At 41.5% G+C, this 24,862-nt stretch overlaps 1 protein-coding gene across 1 annotated transcript in view; it reads right to left on the bottom strand.

Annotated features, from left to right (window-relative positions):
• Positions 1–8,849: 8,849 nt before the first annotated feature.
• psmd1 (proteasome 26S subunit, non-ATPase 1) overlaps positions 8,850–24,862 on the bottom strand; it is a 41,377-nt gene continuing 25,364 nt past the window's right edge. The window contains exons 18-25 of the mRNA XM_030433426.1: positions 24,388–24,504; positions 23,135–23,237; positions 19,120–19,289; positions 15,828–15,920; positions 15,395–15,481; positions 13,163–13,330; positions 11,082–11,248; positions 8,850–9,060 (exon numbers count right to left, since the gene is read on the bottom strand). Coding sequence (XP_030289286.1) covers positions 11,102–11,248; positions 13,163–13,330; positions 15,395–15,481; positions 15,828–15,920; positions 19,120–19,289; positions 23,135–23,237; positions 24,388–24,504 — 885 coding nt within the window. The 3' untranslated portion in view covers positions 8,850–9,060; positions 11,082–11,101. The remainder of the gene's footprint in view (positions 9,061–11,081; positions 11,249–13,162; positions 13,331–15,394; positions 15,482–15,827; positions 15,921–19,119; positions 19,290–23,134; positions 23,238–24,387; positions 24,505–24,862) is intronic.

Genomic DNA, 24,862 nt, shown 5'->3' with positions numbered 1-24,862 from the left:
CTTTGCAGCCTGAAAAATTCAGCGGGGGCCCTGAATGGAAACTGTGTAAGTCTGTGTTTCGTCAAGGTTGTTTGATTCATTCACTTTGTTTTTCTCCAAGAAGTTAGTTATAAATCTCACTTTTATCCTTTCACGAGCCTTCAAAAATCTGTTGATAGTTAATGGAAGTTTATCGTTTTTAATCACTCTCAAATAAACTTCACCTACAAAGCTCTAATGGTAAACACCAACTGAGACTTTGTGATTATTCCTGAACTGGGATGGAAACTAGTCCAGGTTTCATTCATTATCACAGAAAACATCTGTGCCATTCTTGATACACATCTGTAGATGTATTATCCAGTCCCATTCCACCTTTAATAATTACAGCGTGTTTACTCCTGCTGCTGTATAAATGAGAGGCATGCAGGCCAGTAGTGCCCTCCACTCCACATGAATTATAGTCGCCTGTGTGTGTGTGTGTACAGGAGGCCAACGCGTGTGTTTAGTCTGCCTCAAACTAATGTTCCTGAAAACACATCGCATTTTCAACAACGATAGCGCGATCATAACTCATCTGGATACTACCGGACACGTTAAATACACAAAACATCTCTTGAAGCAGCGAGCAGAGAGTCTGTTTCTTTTTCCCACATTACACCTAAAATAATAATTATAATAATAATAATAATAATAATTTGTTTTGTGTGAACTGCAATGTTACAAAGATGGGTGATGCTGGACCAGAGTGACACGAAATAGCCCAAAGACTGGAGTGTTTGGAAAGTCGCAGTGAGCAGACGTTGGACTCTGTTACCGTGGTCGCCATTTTGAAACTTGAATTTACTGGCAGCAGGACGATTCAGCAGTCTTCTCCCAACTACATACTGTCAAATTCTAATGCAATACAAGCAATGCAAATTAATACGGACAAATACAAATCTATTTTAGCAGAAAAAAAATGAATTGTTTAACAAAAAGTCATGGTGCGTTCCATTGCACTCTGAAACACAATCTCCAACATGGCAAAAGGAAATTGAGCAGCCATCCAAATTGGAAACTCAGGCAAGATCCACGTAGCGAGATAACAAGTTATTTTTGTCAATATCGCGAAATAAGACAATTTCCACAAAAAAAACCCCCAGCTTTGATAACCAGAGAGATTACGAGATAAATGAGTGTGTCTCAGTGTCTATGAGATCAGCAGTGCCTGGCCCACCAAGCATTGATGGCATCTTAACAAGTGTAGCAACTGTTTTAAGCTTTAAATGTCAGATCAAGGAGAAGGCCTCCCCATTGTTAATGTGGTTTGCTCTGAAACTCCACAAAGCAGTGTGTTGCCTCCTTTTCCCACTCTTTGGAAACTCTTTTTTGTTCCACTCCTTGACATCTTAAGTCCTTCTCTCATGAGAAATGATCTCGTAATCTCGTGATAATGAAATAAACAAAATTCCTTTTCTCAAGATCTTGAAACTTCTCTCGGGGGAAACAACATCTGATATTCCGTGATAAAAAAACAAGTAACCAGTGATTCCAAGAAAACAAAAACAACTTGTTATCACGGGGAGAGCGAGATGATGGACTGAAGTCCTGGAACTACAGAAGCCCCGTCCAGTCATGTTGTAAAACATTAAAACACAAAAGATTCATGAAATGGCTCCATACAGCTCGTCGAGTGCAATCCAAGTCTTCAGAAGCCACGAAATCCCGAATTGATTTGAAAAGACGTTATTTACACCCTCAACGCTCGGTCAAGGTTGCGCGCGCACTTCAGATGGGGTGCACGCTAATGCACAAGATTTGGCTCAATAAAAGGGTGAAAATAACAGCGGAAACTTCACCCGACTTTACATCGGCATGGGTGCGAATAGACAATGACAATGTTATTTTGGGGATTAACTTTTCCTTTAACTTCTACTGTTTAGGTTAAACTCAAGCTGTCATTTTGTTGTGGTCCAACTGAATCTTAATTAAATTCATGTTATTGATGAGATATGAAATATTCCAACATAGGTCAGGTGAATGAGACGTGTACACTTTGAACTCTCATCATGAAAAAAGATAATTGAATTGTAGGAATGCTACCTGACGCAGGGGTTCTCTAGCTGGAAGATTAAACCTTTAACAAGATACTCTATCCATCTTTATATGTCAGTCCTATTAAAGTTTTAAAGGTCACCTGATGCGTGTCGGTCTGTCTGTGAATCGACCACCGGGCCTTTTCCAGGATGTCTGTGGTCTGCCCGCCTGTGGAGAAATGAAGGGCCGCCGCTGGAGACGTTTCCCTCCATAAAAACACCATGTGAACAAACGCACAAGAGGGCCAAGCCCCATTAATGCCGCTTAGACTGCCACGGAGCAAACGAGAGAACATACTCATGTTAACAAGTCACCTAGTCCAGCAGAGACTGAAGTCACCGCCAGTGATGAGATCACTTCACTTCAAAATCCAGCTCTAAATCTACTGGAATCAGGCGACAGCTTTTGATTGGCTTCTCTTCAACATATACTCAACTACAGTGAGAAGAAAATGTCAGCTGTAAGCATGGTGTGTATAGTATTTGAATATGAACTATAAAAGAACATGATATTTATTGTACAACACTGGGAACAAAAGTAATTTTCTGGCAATAAGTGTAAAATTACAGGCAAAAGTAAATGATATATATTTTGACAATTTGCAGTTTTACACCATGAATTGTAAGATTATAAACATGGCTCATTATCAGATCTGACATTCAGCAGTTTTGTGATCAGTGGAATCATTTTTTTTTGTTTTCATCATTTTAAAATCCACTTTTTTGGCTCTGACATGTGAGTAGTAATTTAAGTTATCAAAAAAAAGATACATTCCATCACTGCCATCAACCAAACATTTACTTTTGTCGGCATTTTTTCTGCAAAGGTGACATCAAAGTCTGTCCATTGTGAGTCAGGAACAATTTTTCCTGATTATTCCAAAGCCACATGAATGCACCACGAATACAGTATTTGAGTAAATGAGCTTAGTTACTTAATGTTCACCGCAGAACAAGATCCAACACATCGGCCTGAAGCAGCTCATCAACAGATCTGGCTGGGTCAGAACGTCAAGCTTCATTACAGTTTCGGAGTAAACTTTGTGTTTCTCAGACTCACGTCTGTACAAGACAAACCGCCGTCCTGCCAAGAACACAGCTGCATTTAAGCATTCACGCTACACAGCACGGCCTCGGCCTCCACATCTTCAGCCGTGAGTGCTAATATTTACTCCGGCCGTGTTCACACTGAAGAGTGCAGTTCAGGTTTCATATTTTGGAGCGGCCTTGTGCCGAGAATCCAAACAGCTCTGCCCGTAGTCTGTAACTGCTAGTGATGACTGGACAGACGGCATGAATAGGTGCTGTGTTGAGAGCACATTTTCATACCACGATATCCTCCACCACACTCAGACTGACAGGGGGTGGGGGTGGAGGTGTTAGACTACGTGTTGTACCATGCACCACCTTCACCTGGACGCAGATCTTCGTTCTCCTGAACTCAGGGCTTGTTTAGTTTGTCTCCAGCCGACTTCCCAGAATAGGCAGACCCAGAATCTGGCTGCCTCCAGATTTTTTTTTTCTTTTCTTCCTTCTTGCGGAGATTTCCTTTCAGAGGTTCTCTCCCCAGAGAGCCGTGCTCCACGCCGCAGTGGGCTGTCAACCGTAAGCCTTTCCAACAGGTCTCCCCAGCTGTGGAGGTCTGGTGTCCAGCTGTGCATTGGACGGAAACCTGCTCTCAGCCAGCTGCAGGGAACTGAAGGAGCACACTGCTCCTCTTATCCAGAGCGGGTTTCGAACAGTGCTTAAAGGTCAGACGAATGACCTTCATAGCCGGGAGCGTGATGGTTAAATTCCCTAGGACAACTGGGAACATGTGGAAGAGTAAATTACCCGAACACTTCACTAAACAACTTCTGTTATGAGATCTTTGAGCAAGGCATCTTAAATATGAGTCTGGTGATGTTGTAGATGTATCTCACTGTCAGCAGATCTCGCTAAAAGACCGAAAAACTACCAATGAATTGTTCCTAAAAGTGTTGTCTTTGTATCCAAAGCCGGACATAGCTCATTCATTTGGGTCATAGAGATTTATTGTTTTCCAAAAACTATTTAAAAACACACCAAGCCAGCAAGCGAGCAGATCGGCGAGGTTTAAAAGATCCTTCCCAGAGCCGTCTGAAAAAGAGGAACCGTCTCACGTTGTTCCCCCTCCTTCAGAAATCCACCATGAATATGCAGATGTGTTTGTCTGAGCACTGGAGGCTTCAAGTTTCCACATCACTCTTGTCATGAAGTGCAGAGCTTTAAGGTGAGGGCTGAGAAACTTTCCACTTCAGTCGGTGAAAACAAACTCTGCACATACAGTGTTGAGTGAGGCAACAATGAGAAAAACATTTTTGTGGAGGGGAACATTTTTTGTGGGGAGGGAAAAAATAATCAATCCAGATAACTAATAAATTGAAAAACAAATCAGTGTATCATTGGGTGAAACCTTTATCAGAAACGGATATTAAAAAAGGAAAATTGAGTAGTTATTTTGTTTTTGTTTGCCCCAGTAACTCGCCCGCTAATCGACTGATCGTTCAGTGACCCGTGCAGAAGCGATCTCTTTGCTGGAGGGAGGATCATCTTAAAATCCGACGGCAGCGATTTGTATCTTTCTGAACCCAGGCGGGACTGTGAGAGCTCATAACAAGTGAACCTGTGGCATGTGAACGCTGACTAAAAAAGGAATAAGTAAACACAATTACAAAAAAACATTGAACGCGTGTACAAAAGCTGGGATCATTATCACAGGAAATGTTTATGTTAACTCTGCTCTTCAAAGTCTGCCGCTTCCCTGAGGGAGGTCTCCGGCCTGTCAGCGACACAGATAGAGGGGTAATTTTAAGTCCTGCCGAGGCCAAAATCCACAACGTCTTCAGTTTTTTCAGGTTGAACCTCCATCCAGAGGAGACAGAACAGCCCGCCTCGCTCCAGAGCTCTATCATGGACCACAGGCACATCACTCGCTGGTCCTCGAGTCAAGCCAAAACCTCTCTGAGATCTCAGCCCCGGTCTGCGGGGCCACACATTCCCTGACCTGACCGACGAGCTCTCCGGTGGGTCTGCTTGTTTGCTTTAGCAGCGCTGCCGACCCGCCATCCTTTCATCAACACCGTCACCACAATCGCTGCATCCGCAGACGGTGACTACATGCTCCGTCTGCTCGCACAAACCTTCGCCCTCCTCTTCTCTTGATGTTGGGTTTGTCAGTATACTGACAGACATTAGTCGCTGCTGGTTGGCCGCCTGCCTCCATCTCCTCTCCACCGCTTGGCCTGCACGACTGGATGCAGCCAAGGATCCTTTTGCCATGTATGGTGCTTCTCATCTGCGAATTCAGAGCTGCAACCTTTCCTTCACACTTCCTTAAAAAGCACAAGTCCGAGCTCAGAGGTTGGGGTTGGGGTGCCATCTGGGCGTGCAGTTGCCATGTCGAGTGTCAGGACCCAAGGTTTCCCAGCAGATGGTCAATGATTATCACTTGAAATGTTGGTGGTTTTAATGTCGTGGCTGATGGAAAGAGCGCTTCATATAGAACAGGTCAAGAGAATACTCTTAATAATTCACAGAGACACGACGGTGGCGAGCAAAACAGGAAAAATGCCTCTAAACAGGCAGAAATCTTGCAGCGGGTCCGGGGGTCTATGGTGGAGCCAGGACAGCCAACAGACATGGTTTTGTTTGCAGTAGCTGGCCCCCCTTGTAGTGATGGAGCAGCAGAGCGTGGTAGACAGTGATATCACCAAAGTCCTTGGGGATCATCCTTTGGGCACCATCGATACATGTGCTAAACGTAGGATGAATCCTTCCAGTCATTGTCGAGATATTTCAGTTTGTGACCGGGTCAACATAATGACATGGTCAAAAAACAGAGTTGGGAGGGCACACTATGAACGAGAGCTCGCCTGGGACCCTAAAACCTCCATCTACACCATCGCAGAAATATGTAGAAGTACGAATGTTTGAGCGGTCTGAAGAATGAGACGTGGCCGTGTACAGTGGCAGATTTTACACACACACACACACACACACACACACACACACACACACACACACACACACACACACACACACACACACACACTGGCAAATCTGCCTCTCATCTCACCCGAGCTTCACCGGGACGTACGGGAAGAGAGGCTGCAGCCGACCCCCGGCTCATCTCAGCTGGAAGAGATCATGGAAACAAGGAGATGTGGCTCAGAGCGAGGGGGAGGAGGAGGAGGAGGAGGGGAGGTTATACAGTGACTAAACATTCCCTCCTGTGGGGACTACATGGTGTTACCACATCTACAGGAATGCGATCCACTAACAGAAAAGTCATCCCTCAGCTGTGGACTCGCAGGCCTCTATATTTAGGATGTGTCCGATCGGACGAGGACCCTGAACAGAGCACGCCGGTTGTGCATCAGTCAGACAGCAGATGGTGCTTCTTTCACCCCACGGGGATCACATGCTGAGTGATAATGATGATGGATGTGGTTGTTAGGGTCAAAGTCAGACAGCCAGCGGCGAGGAGTGTGTGTGTGTGTGTGTATGTTCAGCATTGCAGTTTCGCTTCCCTGTGATGAGGAAAGATTGGGAAAGACTGTGGAGTCGATAAAGTCAGCCCATGAGCAGGTGTGTGGGAATGTGCAGGGAGGAGCTGATTAGACTGAACGTCTGGCCAACGTGTACACACTCAGGTTCAGTGCTAGGAGCAGATCACCTCTGATGTCCACCGACTTCACAGCAGAGATGTTCTTCCGCTGGTCTTACACATTAAGAGAATCAAACGAGGGGCGATCCAACGCGATTCAGCACTGCCTGTGTTATCGTTTACTGGACCGCTCCCCAAACCAATTTTCCACATGAAGCTTCATTAACCAAATATAAACTTGATCTTGGGCTGAAGACCATAAACCACCAGAGAGAAACAGTTACAGCCACAAGTCTTTTACAAGGTGGACGGTTGGTTTCTTCTTGGTTAATAATCTGATCTGATTGCGTCCCGTCAGCTCAAGTGGTGGAGCAGAGGCCTTGTCCTCACCGCAGCGGCCCAGGGTTCAAGTCTGACCTGCGGCCCCTTGCTGCATGTCATCTCCCCCCCCTCTCATGTCGTGTCCTGTCCTCTCTCTAAGCTTTCCCGTCACTAAAGCTAAAGGCCAAAAATAAAAATCTGATGGCTTCCTCAGAGTTACAGTATCACAGTGTGGAGGCTCACTTGCTGCAGTGCGATGAGGCCTTGACCAAACATCACCGAACGATTCTGACGTTACTTAAAATAAAACGGTATTATATCATACAAAACTCTACAGGACATTCTGCAACATATCGGAAACATGATTTTCTCTTTGTGATAAACTATTCTGATGTGAGAATCTACATTTTACTCTTTAAAAGATAGAGAATTAAGTGGAACCCTGCCAGCAGTTGGCTTATAACGATGGTTTGGATTTAGGCCCCCCCCCCCCGGATCTGTTTCCTGTGAGCCTGTTTGCTAAATTCATCCCATCTTGGTCGGTTATCGCTAAACACCCGCAGCTGTTTAATTAAATGTGATGTTGATACCAGTTCACTGTTGGTGCCTAATCCAGATGTTTGGATCTGGATCGATGTCCCCAGGAGCTTCGGCCTCTCCCCCTTCTCTCCCTGGTCCGTACTCTTCACTTATGTTTTAAAATCGAGTTATATCTGTGTTTTTTTTGGCATTTATTTGGATTTTGTGCAGATCTGTACACGCAATTCTGATTGCATGTCTGTCCGTCCTGGGAGAGCAACTGCTGCTCCGTGGATCAGAGGTTTCTTTGTTTTCCCCGGGTTAGACAGGCATTGTGGGGGAGTTTTGCACCGTCTGAATCGAGCGGGTGCCTTTTGCTGTACAGATTGAAAATCCTGTTTAAGCAGATTGTGATTTGTGATTCTGGGCTATATAAATAAAATTAACTTGACACTGTAACTGGTGTTCTACAACTGATCTGCTGGCAAAAAACATCATCCTGGATTACGTGTATGCATTGTTTCTTAAGCATTGTTCCTGTCAGGTTGACTACCATCCCAAAGCGTTCAAGAGAACGTTCCAGGAAATCATTTTGAAAATTACTGACCTGTAAAATAAAGTGTGACAGAAATACTTCACCTTGTCTACAGTGTTTTAAAATTATTATTGAGGAACGATTTGTGACTTTCATTTCTTATACCCGGTCAAAGACTACGGGTCGATAGCTTCAGGTGACGGCACGTGATTTTTGTGGATGTTTGTTTTCATGTGGTAGTTCACTCATCTCCATCATCGACATGGTGGAGTAAATCACGTCAGCTCTTGTTCCACACTTCTCCAAACGTGCCAAACCAAGCTCAATTAAAAAAGGCCACAAACACACGATTAACTTTGTATTCTTAGAATCTTAAAATTCTTTGAACTGCAAAAATAAATGTTTATTTCACTGGACTAAAAGTCTAAAATAACACAACCGTCTCTGAATTAATCTGAAGTAGAAATAAACAAGAAAGTTAAAAGGGATCAAACAGAAACACAGCTTTAGTTTCCCCTTCTGTCTGGCCCAAATGTACACATTTAAGTGTCACTTATAGGCAGATTTATTTAGTTTTCCTGGCGCTTGATCTTCAAAACATCCAGAAAGTTATTTTCCCTCCCCACTGCCACCCAGCATATAGTAGACTCAGCTCACTGTACGGAGACAAACTGCTGAGAATGTAAACCAGTCTAAATGTATTAATTACAGATACTCCCTCCACCCATGGCTGCTGAAATACCCACTCAAATAAAAACACACATACACACACACACACACTCACTCACTCTCCAGTTTCCAATATACATTGTTTTTATTGTACGGACAGAAAATTATACAATATCAGAATGTAAAATGTTTCCCGTCTGGCCAATAAGGAGCCAGAGCAGGAAAAGAAACGTGTAAAAGAGGAAGTGGAGTGGGGAGGTGGATGGATAGATGGATGCACAGAGGGGGGGAGACGCTGGGACAACATGCTGGGAACTCGATTCTCCTGCGACCTGCAGAGAGAGAAAAGAAAACAACACGTCAGTTAGAGGTGACTCACTTAATTTGATTAATATAGATCTGCAAAAGTAGAAGGAAATAAAGCAAGAATGTGATTATCAAGGATGATTTAAAACATGCATATCATAAAGGACGGTAGAGATGAAACATTCCCGTGTTTACAACTACTGAAAATCCACAAAACTGCAGTGCGATTGCAGAGTTAGACAGGTGAGGCTTAACAGTAGTTTACCACCACATACATTAAAGCTGCCCAACAAACTTTGACTGATGTGAGGATTCCATGTTTAGTTTTTTTCTTTTTTTCAACATTTGCAGAGACATCAGAACTTTACGAGAAAAGCATCTGGGTAGAATTACAACTTAGATGTTGACATGAAGGCTTCGGTCAACACGACATCACATGAACTTGGCTTTACATCACAGTTTACAGGCGCAGCGTGTTCAAACACAAGATGACTGGTTGATATGCAACTGCTTATCAACATTAATGATTTATCTCACACTTTCTAAGAAGATTTATGAAATTAATTGATCTTTGTTTCAATCTTCATGCTAAAAAATTAATAGATTTTAAATAAAATAACACAATGAATCAATACGATGTCTTAAATGTCGAAAGGCATTAAAGGCTGACAACAGAGCTCGATACAACCAAACCTGATCTGTAAAACAAAGTCAGGCAAGTACACGCTGCACAGAACAGAAGAGACTCGGGGAAAAATACTGGGAAAATTATTATCATATTATATGCCCCACCAACCATGTTTTACATAACGAAACAGTGACAAATAGATTTAAACACACAGAAAATATGAAGTGAACTTGGTGTAAAAACAATGTCAACAGTAAAATATGTTATGAGTAGGATTTGAACCAAGGTCTCCTCAGTTCAGAGACGACAAAAAACATCTTCAAACTAAATAAATACCCTAACCCTAACCCTAACCCTAAGCTTGAAAAAGTGAACCTAACCCCGCCAAAACCAAACGAACCCAATACTGCAACCCTTGTTCATGAGATTATTTACATTTGTGCTTTTCCTGCTATGACATGTTGAAATGTCTGCAGCAAAAAACAAAGGATCCATGTGTATCATCACACAATGGTCATGAAGTACAGCAAGAAAACAAGTCCTGACAGGAGCTCTTATCAGGTTGACTGAGTGAAAACACATGTGGGTGGAGCGTGACATGTTGTCATGTTGGCGGCATAAGGATCAGAAAACATGAACACGTTCTACTCCGATTATCAATCCTGTGACCTTACGTAACGACTTGGTCACTCTAAACACTCGGCTGCCGTGCTGACTGCTGGCACACACACCGTGGCCACAGAGTCAGCCTGACAATGATCTCTGCTGTGTTTAATCTGTCACACAGCACTTGAACCTCATAAAGGGATGACATAGTATGAACAGAGGCCCTAATTTGGTCATTGACACCTCATCGGTCTCATCACACGCAACAGAGAGGCTTCTACATGGGAGGCGGACTGCAGCCACTCCAACACAAACACAAACACAATGAGCAGCCAAGAATCATTAGGCATCCCGAATTGTTGGCGTGTGCAGAGAGACCATTTGCCCTCTGAGATGGCAGCGATGTGTACATTCCTTAGTGTCAGTGACGGGTGAAACTGGGTTAGGATGGGATACAACAGCGCAGACCAGCATTGTGTGCCATCATATAATGGTAATTTCCAATGAAAACTCCCTGACAGTTATGTGGGAGTGTGTTAAATCCAGGGAAATCCCACGGTGTTGCACGTAACCTTAACTTGATTTTCAGAATGCAAGCTGCAACCTGACCACACTTCTGTTTAATCTGGTGTGAAGATAAAGCGGTTCTGGCCTCTGTGTCTAAAAGTCACATCTAAGTTGAAACTTTCAAAAGACCTTCCAGGAGAAAATGATGAATAAATGTAAACAAAAAAAAAAAAAAGGGATGCTGGTTCAGCTCTCCAAACCCCTTTAAGATGCAACAAGATTCAGGAATGTTTTCTGTGATCGTACCTTTTCTGTGAGGGCGCTTTCTACTCGTCGATGTACTCGAAGGGCTCGGGGGGCTCTGGTTCCTGCTCTTCTTCCTCAATTTTTGGGCCGTGAGCTGAGACGGGCTCCACCAGCTCCTCCTCCTCCTCGCTGGTGTCCTTCATGATGATGATCCCGCCTGTGTGGAGCTGGTGACAGACAAAAATCAGGCTCAGTCTCAAGACATACTGATATTCAACAGAAGTGTCCTTGCTCAAAATCAAGAGAACAAGCTGCTCTGTGTTTGTTTACACATCACTCTTCACTGTTGACATGGAGCCATAACGGTTGTGTAACAGCTGGAAAGAAACTGGACTCAGCAGTTAGAGAGTTCTACAGTCTGACTGAAGCAGAGAGCAGGCGATGCAGCACGCTCAGGTTATGTGAGGATATTTGTCACCACTATAAGAATTTCCTCTTGAAGTACTTTAATCCTGCTGGAACCAACACTGACTTTGTGTAATAATAAATTAACGCTCTAGGGGCAAAAATCAACTGTGACGACCCTCCACGAACAGTGACATTCTGCCATTATTTATTAATTATTCTGCTCAAACTTGATTAGGATAATTTAAAGGCATTACAATTTTAGGGTACAGTACAGACAAAAGTTTTTATCGAGCATGTAAGGCTTTTATCGTTACAGTTTGTTATGTGCTCTAAGTGGTGCGTGCGGTATTACCACTAACACCACATGGTTAACGTGAAGCCGTCATTCCCCTCGAGAATCTAATGGAGCTTTGCCACACGTGTGCTGGCTCGGCAAAGGGCTTCATGCTTGAAGGCGTGTCTTTAACTAATGGCCCAACTGTCTTGAGTCGAAAACATTTGAAACCAGGGGGCTGACACATGTCTGTGTCTAGTATGCCGTAAATACTTGCAGTCTTATCGAAGAACAGCCGCTAAGAAAGCTTTGTTATATATTAACAATTAATTCTTGTGCGAGTTAAGTCTTGCAAAACACACTTGATTGGAGGGTAGGAGGAGGTCAATACTGGTTGGTCGCAGTTGAGAAACAACACCGCAGCCCATGCTTGGCAAAACTTGGCACACTTAAACTGGTAATGGAAACTCATTTCCATGGTTTGACGTGCTGTGGCTGAAAGCACAAGAAGAAAAGCTCCAAATGTCTGAGGGTTGTGGAGATGTGACTGCAGAAATGTATTTCAAATCCTAAGGCACTGGGAGATATAGCATATGTCAAGCTAAGACATAAAATAGGTTTATGATGCACAATTCACAATATATAAAATATTTCATAGTGATATAATTATATAACCATATATTTGAGTAAACAATGTGGAGAAAGAGGACATTTTGGGGGAACAATTATTTAGGTGGGTTAACTCTTGATAACAAAACAAGAGTTTAAATAATCATGTGTGGAATCATTTAGTTCTGCTGAAAAAGACAGGAAACCTAATATTAAAGTAAGTTGACCCACATAATCATCTTTCAATACAGCTCCCAACACTGACCAGATTTCAAGACAAGTCTGTAAAACCTCTTCACTTCCTAAACTCGTCTTTGAATGTAAAAACAAACCCTTAAAAGGAAAGCGGCATTACAAAACTTGAGACAAGCTAAGACAACATTTTGGCACCTGATACAAGAAGTCGTACGGTGTGATACTCTCAGCTCAGCTTGCTAGACACAAAATCAAACAGTACTTCCTCTTTACAGGACTGGGGTGAGTGCTCAGTGGGTGAGTGCACGCCGTCCTGCCGTTTACTGTGGAAAACTGTCAACATTTACAGCAGGACTGCAGCCGTCTGGTTTATAAGCCAGAGGAGAGGAGAGTTTCTGGACTTGGAGATGTTCGACAGAGGCCAAAATCAACCAACAGGCTGCATCCCGATTTCAACGATTTATTTTAAAGGAAAAAACCCCTTTGCAAGATATTTTTCTACATTGTTAAATATCATTAAAGTCATGTTTGGTTTGTTCTAGATGTTGTTGTGAGTGTAAATGTAGTAATTTTTTGCCAAGATCTCTTGAATAAATTTTACCTGGACACATCAAACACACACACAGATGGACAGGAGGTAGAAGTGTGTGATTACCGGTTTGAAGGGCTGGTAGCGGCAGGTCTCCGGCATGTTGAGGACCTTGAGCTGAGCTGGCATCACTCTAGCTGGGTTTTCCAGCAGCTGGAAGTTTGGCTCAGCCTCTTTCTTCTTCTCCTTCTCCTTCTCCTCATCCTTCTTCTCCTTCTCACCCTCCTGGACCTCCTGTGACACAGAAGCAGCATTTTTTGCATCAGGACCACTTTACTAATACACTACAATCATTTGTATACATTTGTATCTGTTCTGCTCTCATCCAAGTTTGTATTTATTTATCAATTGTCTTATCTCTCTCAAGTATTTAACAATTTATCTTTAAGTGAAAGAGACAAAAATTCTCCACGTTCTGAACCGACCAAACCCACAACAATCACAATCCATTTTTCTCACATAAATCTGGCATTATTTGACAGTTTAGACGAGTCATGAGTAATACAATCGTGGTTCTCTTTCTTTCTGCTGTGATTCAGTCCTTTCCTGCTCTGGTGCCCTTGATGGCCAGTGATTTGTTGGGCTATTAGGTGACACTGGAAACTCATAACAAGACACTGAAGAAAGACAGATGTGCCAAGGGAGCTGGCACTTTTTTTAAATTTTTTTTTATTGTATTTCAACACCAAACTAAATCATCTCCTGCAGATGTTCTGAAAGACAGTTTTTCTAATCTGACCCAGTTTCTAATCTGCGTTTTAACAAGCCTGTTTTTTTTATTTTTTTATTAAATGTAATGTATGCACATCTACCCAATTAAAATTGAAACAGTATTTCAAGGGTTGCAATGAACAATTAACCTGTGCTGCCCACATTGTTTTTGTGTTATTTCATTTATTATATTTCTGTTATTTCGCCTACTTTATTTATTTTTATCTCTTTTATCTCACCCACTTTACCAATTTTGAATCATTACCTCTGTTATTTCAACCATTTCATGCAAGCGATTTTATCGTTCTTTGTAATTGTAAATTGTATTCTTGCTTTGTCTGTCAGAGCACTTTGTAAACCTTGTTTTTAAAAAGTTTTTTATTCACCCTGTTAAATTATCTGCAAAGATTTAGGGGTTTTGCGTTACTGAAGAAGGTAAAAATTTAAATACATGCAAAAATAACAGACACTTTCAATGGCTTTGCCATTTTTACTAGCGTAGTTGCAGGACTACTTTTAGTTTATCCATAGTTGTCGTTGTTACCGTTTTCCTGTCATTGTTTTGTTTGATTCGATGTAACTAAAACTAAGGGTTACTTCTCAGTGCACTCTCCGGTATAAATAGAGTTTGATTTATATATTGATTTATTGAACTCAGACATAAAAAGACACTAATCTGTTTGCGTTTAGCTCATCTATTTTGCCATAAAATCGACAGAGGGGTCGAAACCAAAGTCAGCTCCATAAAACTGTCCAGAAAATGGCAACTGTTGAATTTTGAACCGTCTGACCCCAGTGTGAGTGGAGACCTCCCCTTCAACTGCCTTCTTTATGAGTTAAACCAAATAAAATCAAAAACCTGAGATTTGAGCGGGCTGGACTTTTTCAAGTGTGTCTCTCAGCACCAGAGCTGAGACGTAACGTGGCAGAGTGAATCAAACATCCTGCTAACGCTGGGAGAAAATCCCAATGAAAGTTATACTGGTTCTCGACTGACAGATCAGTCCATGTACACTGGGTGTGGGTGAGTTAAAGACAGACTTTCAGAAAAGAAATAAAAGGTAGATATGTGTATGGGTGCATTGTTCTGCCTCAGACATCCTTTGTTTTAACTTGATTTTTGCAATCAAAAAAAGTCACATGTGGTAAGAAAACAAGGCTCTGGCATGAAATGTTTAAACTAAAAACACCAGGACACAAGCTGTGGCTGCATTGCCATGTGGCCTGCTTCAAAGGAGTACACCACATGGAATATTACTGCATCTATCCACCTTCTAAGCAGTTCACGATTCCACAAATGAAATGTATATTTGAAAAGGTTACTTCTAAATAAACTGGGAAGATGAAAGAGTCCATTTATTCTAATTTAGGCAAAACAATGGCTGTAAACAACCTAATTTAGGTTAGATCTTTCTTTGTAAGTAGATAAAACTCCCTACTTCAAACTATAATTGTTACATTTGCAATTGAAATATGTTCTTTTAAAGACTTTTAAAGTGGAAGGAGTGAGAGCAGAGGACAAACTAAAATATGGCTATTAGTAATAAAGCAGTAGAGGGTTTTCGAGGGCTGAGCATTTCCACTGACCACTTCCATCTTCTCCTCCTCCTTTTCTTTCTTTTCCTTCTCCTTCTTCTTGGCTTTGGCTGTGATGGAGAGAACAGCGGTGGAAACCTGACATGCAGAGAGAGAATACAGACATTTGCACAATGTAAGATAATACCAATACACACTTAGACCTTCTACAAACCAGTCAACCACAACATAAACGCTGCTGGGTCTCTTCATTAAATTCTCTAAGAGCATCTAGGATTGTGAAGTAAAGCAACTGTGAAAAATAGGCCAGAGATGCTAGAATAATAAATACGACGGGCAAGAAAATGGTGAGTCTGACAGGGAGGGTTCAAAATTATTCACAAATCAATATCAAGCGAGGTCAGCTTTCCTCAACTAATCATTTCAGAAAAGGGAAAGCAAAACAAGCTGATGTGTTTTGGCGCCTCAGTTCTTCAGTTCTCACCTTCTCCTTCTCTTTCTCTTTGGGAACCTCCAGAGCTGGTGGGTAGGCGAAGGTGGAGGGCTTGCAGTTGGAACGGTACTGCACCTTAGGCATCTGAAGAGGACGACAGAAGAACAGCTGTTGTTTAGTAACATCACTTTGTTGTTGATGATGTTCGCTATCCTAGCAGCATGAGTTGGCAATGTCGGTCTGGCAATGTCGGTCAGGCATTCTGCCACTTTGTACGAATTTCCATGTCAAAAGCTGTCAAGACATTTCACTTTAGACCAGATGTTTTAAGTTCACAGAAGATGAAGTCTTCTTACTTGACAAATCTCCTGGAGCCTTTTGGTTTTAAGTGAAATATCTCAACTAATGTGAAGGCCTTACAGATTGAACATATCCATTATGGACTCTTTCTGAAAGCTAATGGATATGGACCAGTGGAGCAGTACCTCTGGGAGAGTGAGACACAACCACAGGGCAAGTTTCAAAAAATGGCAGAACTTTTTGAGCAGAGGTCATGCAAGTCGGTGACAAATTAAGACATTAAAGTTACTTTGCTTGGGCACAGAGACAAACAGTTATTTCAGAACTGCTGGGATGGCAATTAAATGCAAGTCGGATGGTGGCAAAGGGAAAGTTGAGATCTGTGCGAGACCAATTCGACTCAGAGCAGCAATCTTATTCCTCAACAGCCATGCCAACGTGAAGGACGCACGAAGTGATGTTTATATTGTTTGAAACGGATGTATCCATTTCTATATACAAGGGAGTATAAATGAGTCTTTACACCTGCTAAATGTCAGCATGTTAACTAGGGTAGTTTTACACTTTCTATTATTATGCTTATTATTTCCTTTTGGGAAATAAAATGTCAGAAAGTTGTCTGAACAACATTTCAGACTTCATAGTTTACTCTCACATAAGACAGATAAAAAGAGACAAATCTTTTTTCAAAGTACAGCCTCAAAAAGCTGCTAGTGTGTCTTACGTAAAATCAATCAGTATTGGTGCTAGAAACAATTCATCTTAAAATGTGTTTAAGGTGTTCTCCCTGACCTAATTTTTAAAAAGGGACAACTTTACAGATGACAGAGGTAATGATCAGTGTTGTTTGGAGAAAATCATGAAAATCAACCTCTTGCTGCACTAAGTTGAAATTGGTTTGTTAAATTATTCTAATATTGTTCTAATATACTGACTTTGTTAAACTGGAACACATCATCTAATGTTGATGTACCGCTCCATCCCTTAGATTTGTTTTGCTAACATTTTAAACTTGTCGAGTTTCCTAAATTGAAAAGATGAAGAATTACAATTTAACCCGTCAGTAATGTAGTAAACACTAATTTATCTCCGCATATGCACAAAAAACTCATGAACATGTTTCACAACCTTAAAGAAAGACTGATGTCTAGATTTGATTACACTTAATGAATAATACGTGCTAGTGAAACAGTTAGATTTCATCTTTTCATTACAGGAGAGCAGATTCAACCTGAATAATGAACCAAAGTGAAATGTGAATTGAGGATAAGCACAAGTTAAACTTTGATAGACAGCAGCTCTTATCGGTTTCCGTGAAGGAAAATGTCACATCAAATTCTTCTCTAAAACCTGGCAGCTTAATATCGTCTCAAATGTCAATATTTCAACAGTGATTTGCTAATTTTAGATTATACTGGCTGTCAAGTATTGCATTATCTAACTTTTCTGTTAATTTCTGTTAACTGCTTCTCGCCAAAACACAATATGTGTATCCTTGAGCTCTAAAAAACATGTTGACTGCATTTCATTCCTAGTAAAACATTTGCAAAGCTTATTTTTTTTTAACAGTACTTTGAATCCTGCATTATTTAACTTGCTAGTTGTTGTCTGCTTCTACCCCGTCTTTGCTGCTGCAGTGCTTATTTTCTTGATGCTTTACAACCACCTGTAGATCACTGGAAAGGTATGAAAGAACCAGCAGGGCAATATATCTTGTCAACTGCAGGTACATGAGCACGTGCACCCTCATGCACCAGAAAAACAAAACGGGGAGCCTCTCAACGAAAAACAGCTCCATGGGGAAACTTTGATGACTCTTGTTTCACAGTGATTGAGAGGAAAGTGTTACAGAGAGTGCTAGTACTCCATTCAATTTGGTTTAAACAGGTTAGTTAGGTTTTAAAGCAAAGTTCCCCTATTACTGATATAGTCAAAAGAATAAGCACTTATTAAAAACACCTATTAGCAGCAGGCTTACACTTGAAGGTAAAAATGAAGAAGAGCTCTGTCAGCTTTACCTAGACAAACATAAAAAAAGATCTCCAGCCAGAGCTGCACCAGGTGACTTCTGTTTAGTGTGAGCTCTCATATTATAACAGTGTTCTGAAACCAAATTATTAAACAGTCTCTATGGTCCAACAGAGCAGCACAACAGAACAAAGATGTGTGCAGGATCAACTCATAATTCAGTCGTTCCACTGCAGGATGGAGGCAGAGAGAGAACAGTGAGGGAGTGAAGTGACTTTCTGAAAGTCTACCTCAAGGTTGTTTTTTAAAAAAGAACAATCTGTAAATGATAAGGAGGATATTTGTCTAAGACTTTGGCTGACTAGTGTAACAGATGTTGACGAGCCTTGGCAGGGTGCAGCACAGAGTCTGTTAAACCCTGCTGTCACCCACCTTTCGTCTCTATCCCTTGTGTATTATTTGGGGGCTTTACACCATTATTACACCTTTATTCTTAAGGGCAGCGTACAGCTGGGGCTTCACATTACACAAAAGCGTGTGGGTATCAATGAAGAGATAATGCCCATTTAATGTCTGTTTAAGACCCCAATATGTCACAGTGATCCTTTGGCATCAGTGTGCAAGTGGCGGAGGGCCAGAACAAGCCCACAGTCAGGTGGGCCTCGATATGGATCAGCTGCCGGCAACAGTTGTTACTACGGCAAGAAACTAAATACTTTCTGCACTAAACGTAGTGCCTATGACAAATTCAGCAGCCATACTTTAGTCCAATTATATTTCAACATTAACACAAAAATGTTATATTGACTTACACTGAATTCACATCACTGCAATGTGGAAGAGCTATATGAAGGACAATTTTTAATCAAAAAGTAAATCATTCAGATGTAGTGGTTTGCCTTTTTTGAGTGCTTGAATAACACAGGATGTAATCTATTAAAGGGAATTTTGCTTAATGTTTTTAAACATCTGAAAGAAAACTTTTTTTATTCTATTTTTTAAAAACCTGTGTTGGAAAAAATGTAAAGTTCTATGACACACAAACACGTCACAGTAAGTCTGGTAACTTCAGTACCTTGAGGTCCTTGTTGAGGCCGATTATAGCTGTTGGTGTGAAGGCCAATGACAGGAAGTGGGAAAGGGGGAACCAGAACCAGAACTGGGTGAAGACCAGCAGGCCGACCATTGAGGGCATATGAGTGTGACCCGTCCTGGACTGCAGAGAGATGGTCACGTTACGTCCACCTGAACAATGGAGGGAAGAGGAGTTTGGGACGGTTTGACAATTATGGCACAGACCTACATGATGTTGGTCATTCACCAGATGACACGTCAGGTGAAAAGAGATATTCTGTGAAATACCTTTTAGTATGACAGCTAAAATATCGGCAACATTCAAAACAAACACAAAGAAAAATGTTTATTTTTACTGTTTTTTCTGAATCAACACCGCAGAGACAAAATACTACAAGTGGAGCCAAACAGCATACCAATATTTCGAATTTCTTCAAAACTCATGCTTATAAAATGCTTTAGTCTGTTCCGCCATGTCTTCACCGTAATTCAAAACAGCCTCAAGCGAATCGACGTCTGCTTGTCGCCACAAGCATTTTTTTAACTTCTTTTTTGATATGCAATCTACACCGCAAGGTCTTAATCTAAGATAAGGTGTGTTTTAAAAAGCTACAGAGGTAGATATCTGCAGAATGTAGATTAAATCTACTAGTTTCATGTTTGAACTTTCCAGAAAGATCAATTCATGAGACCATGTGAGACATCTGAGAGCAACTGAGGACAGTGGAACAGATCGAACATACATACATTACAGCCCAGTTTCACAAAATCAAATCAACTGTACGATGTTAAATACAACAGTAATAAAAGGTACTGTCACAACTCTGAAATGGAACTGACAGACTTCTGCTTTTAAATAGCAGCTTTCTGTATTAAATCTGAGTCAGGACAAGGATGAGAAGGAATGCCTGCTCAGCAAAACAGCAGAATACTGATAAGGAGAAGGCATCAAAAAGCCCTCATAAGTTAAAGTTAAAAATACATACTTCCCAGTAGAGGACAATTGCACCATAAATAGAAAATGTCCTCCATCATTTTAGTTTGGTCTCATGAGAGCTGTAGGTGAAACTATTGCAGGAGAATCCCTGATTAGTACATTTGACACGTACAATAGACCTATGCAGTCTATAGACTTAACTGAGTAAGTACAAATAACAATTGCATCGTTTTAAATATAACATTCCTTTGTATTGTTCAGTTTTTTGGAAGGGACTCTTTTTTGGGTCATCCTGATTACTGATTGTGAAACAACTTGGCAGAATACTGTAAGATGAAAGAGTACAAGGTTAATGAGGGCACAAACCAGGATGGTCACCACCCCGAGACGGTTGTCTTTTTGGCATCAACTGGTCTGATATGAAGGATTTATATGACGGGGGACAATCCGGCCAGCCAGTTAAACCCAGGAATGCATTGTCTGTAGCATCCTGCATTTGAATCTAAAAATTGAGTTCAGTCATTGTCATTAGACCTGAGATACACAGGAGATTAATAATTCATCTACCTCACACGAGATGTCTCAGCTGCCATGAAAAAAAAGATTGGCTTTTCCAGCCATTTTGAAGGGGTAATTGGGGGGTCTTTTGTTAATTCAATTCTACCTAGAATCAACACTTACATCAAAATGGTACACTGAAGCAGAAAATGTGTCACCAGTCTAATTAAAAACTTAAAAAAAGATTTTTAGAATTTATTTCTGATCACCCAACAGGGACTCTTTGGGATAAAAGGGTCATAGTAGCAGCCCGTAGATGTGGTATTACAATTAATGGTTTATGATTTTACCAGAGAAGTCTTGTTAAGAAGTGTAACCTAAAAAAATTAAGCCCTTTTAATCAAGGAGAGTGTATGTGCATCTATGTAAGGGTTTTTGTACAACCGCAGAGGTATCACTGGGGTTGAGGGTTTGATTCTCTCAGTGGCCACGCATGGTGAACGTGTGTGCTCTACCCAAAAAAAAACCCAAAATTGTAATTTGTCTGTGGAGCTGGAAAAATAGAAGGGGATGAACAGTGGCAGGAGTGCTCCTTGGAGCAGTAACAGGGATTAACAGACCTCCCTCTGCCTTCCTGGTAAACAGTAGGGAGGAATCGCAATTGGGAAGAACAAGGGTGGCAACCAGGATCAATCTGTCACTTCTATAGGGATGGAGAGAAAAGCCTTCCTGTAAAACAAGTTGGTTACTAGGGAGTAGCCCTTCTAAAGAAAAGTGGGATCGACTCAAACAATACCAGTAAAACAATCTGATGTTTTTTCAGATGTCACGAATGATTTAGTAATGGGACCTTCTTGACATCTGCATCAGTGTTAAACAAGTCCAGTCCCAGGTTGAACGTTGGCCAAAACGAGTCACGAGGTCTGTTCACTTCACCACGACTGGATGCTTAAGAGTCTCTTAAAAACTTGAGAAGAGGTTGAGAGCACTTGACTAGCACCACTGTTTTTGCCAACTCTTTGTTTGGCGGGCCAATTTTCATTCCAAGGAGTTGGTGAAGGAGACAAAGGGATAGTGATTTCTCAAAAGGAGTTTTATGACCAACAATGAACCTGATGGCTGCAACAACACAATCAAGCAGATAGAGTATGTTCTGTTACATGTATGAGGAAGAATCCATTAGCTAATTAATGGACTGCATCAATTATTTACATGAAGTCTCTAATGGGGCTGATCATGTAGGAGTCAGAGAGTGAGAGAACGAGCAAAAGGGACCGACATTTCCTGTGTAATGAGCACCAATGATCATGAAACTGAGCTCTAATCACTTCCGCCCATCAAATTAAACACAATTACAGTGTGCCTCGAAAAACGCCTTACCCGCTAGAAGAACCAGGATACTAAAACATTCACGCCGCACAAGTTTAGCATGTCTAACATTCAAACAGGAGTGTTGCGTTTCCTGACCAAATGTGTTTAAACTGTAAGCACACTGAACTTGAGTTTTGCATGAAGTGTGTGCGCGTGTGGGGTGGTGTGTGTCAGGAGAGTGTCTGGTGTATGAAAAATGACACCGGTGTGGTCAGGGTTTGTCTGGATGGTCTCACGCAGGGTCATCTTGGCATGTCTGCTGAGTTTATTACTGTTAATCTGACTGATTTGATACGCGATTGAGGTCCTCTCTGTCATCATGGCGGCTAATCCACTCAGAACAAAATAATAATAAGAATAATAGCACAGCCGCAGGGGTGGAGTAATTAAGGTGTACTTGAAAACTGATGAAAAACATTCACGAGTCACAACAGCTCAAAAACACATATGAGGCAGTTATCCTTTGAACTAATGGTGCAAATACTTGAGATAGGCTTCACTTTGTGTAAGCTGCAACACCTGATAGTGTATTTAGACAGCAGTGTGTAAACAGAGCTGGTTTCTTTCTGGCGCAGCACACTGGGTTTTATGTTAGTGCGAGAAAATGGGTTTCTGCTCCTGGCTGTATGAGGCTTTGTGTATATAGGGGAATATGGGTGTGCTCTGCCTGTGTAGCTCTCCATGTGATGATGTGCAGCACTCTAGGACCTCACACACACAAACACACGCCACATGCTTGTGTCCACAAACACCCGCACAGACACACAAACACAGAGACTATCGGACAAACAGTAATCACCAGGGGGAGACCAACAGGCCATGTGGCTGAGAGCTGAGCTGAGCAGAGCTAAGCTGAGGTAGGAACACCAGGCCCTAATGCACCTTGGCATGATTTGTTCCAGAGACACAGTGCACGGGTGGTCAAGCGAAGAGGGTTACTCTGCGTTTGCTTGAGCGTAAAGGAACTTAATTCGGGCGAACACACACAAAACCATAAACACACATTACAGTTAGAGAAGTTCACTTGTTTTACAGTGTAATTAAGAATTACACTAGGAAGGAACTTACTGGTTTGATCTCTTGCTCAGTGCTTACTGATTAGATCAAGCTGGTGCCATTTCAGGTAACAGACTTAACATCCAACTAACAGTCCGTATAAACGGGTAACGTTTTGTCCTTTTGTCTTGTATTCTTCTGTTTAGACACTAACCTGCATCAAGGATTCCCTGGGCCAAGATGGCGCCAAACTTGGCCATGACGTCATCATGTTTGTCATTGATCACCTTCGCATAAAGCTGCCTGAACTGGTTCACCTATGAGGTGAGGGGAGGAAAATATGTTATTTTCTAGGCCGACAGCAATGGCCCAACCACATTTGCTACACTGGATCGACAATGGGTAATTTCTTTAAATAATTCTTAAAAAAAAAAGGGGGACGGAAAGTCTTTGCTGGCATGGGCAATTTTGTATGGTTTACAGAAAGACAAAATGATTGCAACATCTTAATTTTTCTTACCATAAGATGTGAAAAAAGGATAAAAATTTGAAATGTTTATCTTATGGTTCTTGTTTTTTTAAATGTGATGAGGAGTAAGTCAAGTCTGTGATTCCTTACTCTCAGAGTTATGGGTGAGGTATGTGTTTGAACATGGCCGTCACAGGCTGTAATGCAATTCGTCATACTTGCACTCTGCCACACCCATGAGGATAGCGTAGTACATGTGGGAGTCCCAGCTTTAACAGCATCCCTCTCTTTCTAGGTTGAAACTTTAAGTAAACACTCTGCTGGGTAGTTCTCTACCAATTTAGGCCAATTTACAGCTCTAGAACCTGAGGCCTAAGACTGAAGCAGAGGGGGAAATTACAAAGACTGGGACTTTTAAATAAACAGTCAAAGATGTAATACCTCCTGACATTCCACTGTTTGGAGAAGAAAAAAAGTGCCTCTTGCACAACCCCAGATACTGCCTTAAGTTTTAAGCACTGTTGCTGTGCAGGTGGAGTCTTTATCATAGATGGTTTAGATCTGCCAGGCACATTTTCAAAGTGCAAGGTGTTCTGAGGGCAAGTACGTGCAGTTACCCTTTGCTTGGATCCCTCACTCTCCAATCTTTGATGACACAGATTTGTTTCCCTCTTTCTTAATAGTTCTGATGCTATCGCCTTCTGTTCAAGTCTTCCCCTTTCCTTTCTTCTTGCTCTTTACTCAGCACAAGGCTCTGGTCTAAGTGGTATTAAGCATGATTTTAAGAGTCACAGAGGTGTGTTGTTATTTCACAGATTAACAGGCCACCCAGACAAGAAACAGAGCAGCATTTTCATTGTGCCACATGCATTTTTATGAACTGGTACACCCAAAGAGGTATCAAATCTTAGGCTGTTAAACATGCCTGTCAACCTGCATCATCAATGATAGCTGAGAAGCATCAAACAAATCTTGAAATACGGCCAATATGTACTTACTTTGGGACAGGTGACTTCGGTCTGCTGGATCATGATGAGGGCAGAGGCAATGAGGGCGCCCTGTCTCACATAATTTACTGGGTCATTGGTCATGGGCTCCAGCAGATTGATGGCCTCCTGTGGTAGGAAAGGCATAAATAGAAGTTGTCAGTGTTGCCTACTGTATATCATGTGCGTTTGTCATATAGGTGGCCAAAAGGTTATATTTTTTATGTTTTACTGTAAAGCACATACCTGTGTATGAATGTTTAATGCAAAAAACCCCCAGACTTGGCTAAAATTGACAGCACTTTTATTAATCTGTCATTTACAAGCTGTACATCTCTCATTAGGCCTCCACTTTCATTTACTACCATATGTACGACCAATTAGGTAACAATAAATGTCTGATCATATTAAAATGAAATGGAATGGTGAGAAAAAAGGCAACCAATTCTATGAAATGACAAAAGCATAAAGACCTGCTTCATAAAGA

This window comes from Sparus aurata, chromosome 11, assembly GCF_900880675.1.
Source record: "Sparus aurata chromosome 11, fSpaAur1.1, whole genome shotgun sequence".
In the NCBI taxonomy this organism is placed as follows: domain Eukaryota; kingdom Metazoa; phylum Chordata; class Actinopteri; order Spariformes; family Sparidae; genus Sparus; species Sparus aurata.
This window is presented reverse-complemented; position numbering and strand designations above follow the sequence as displayed.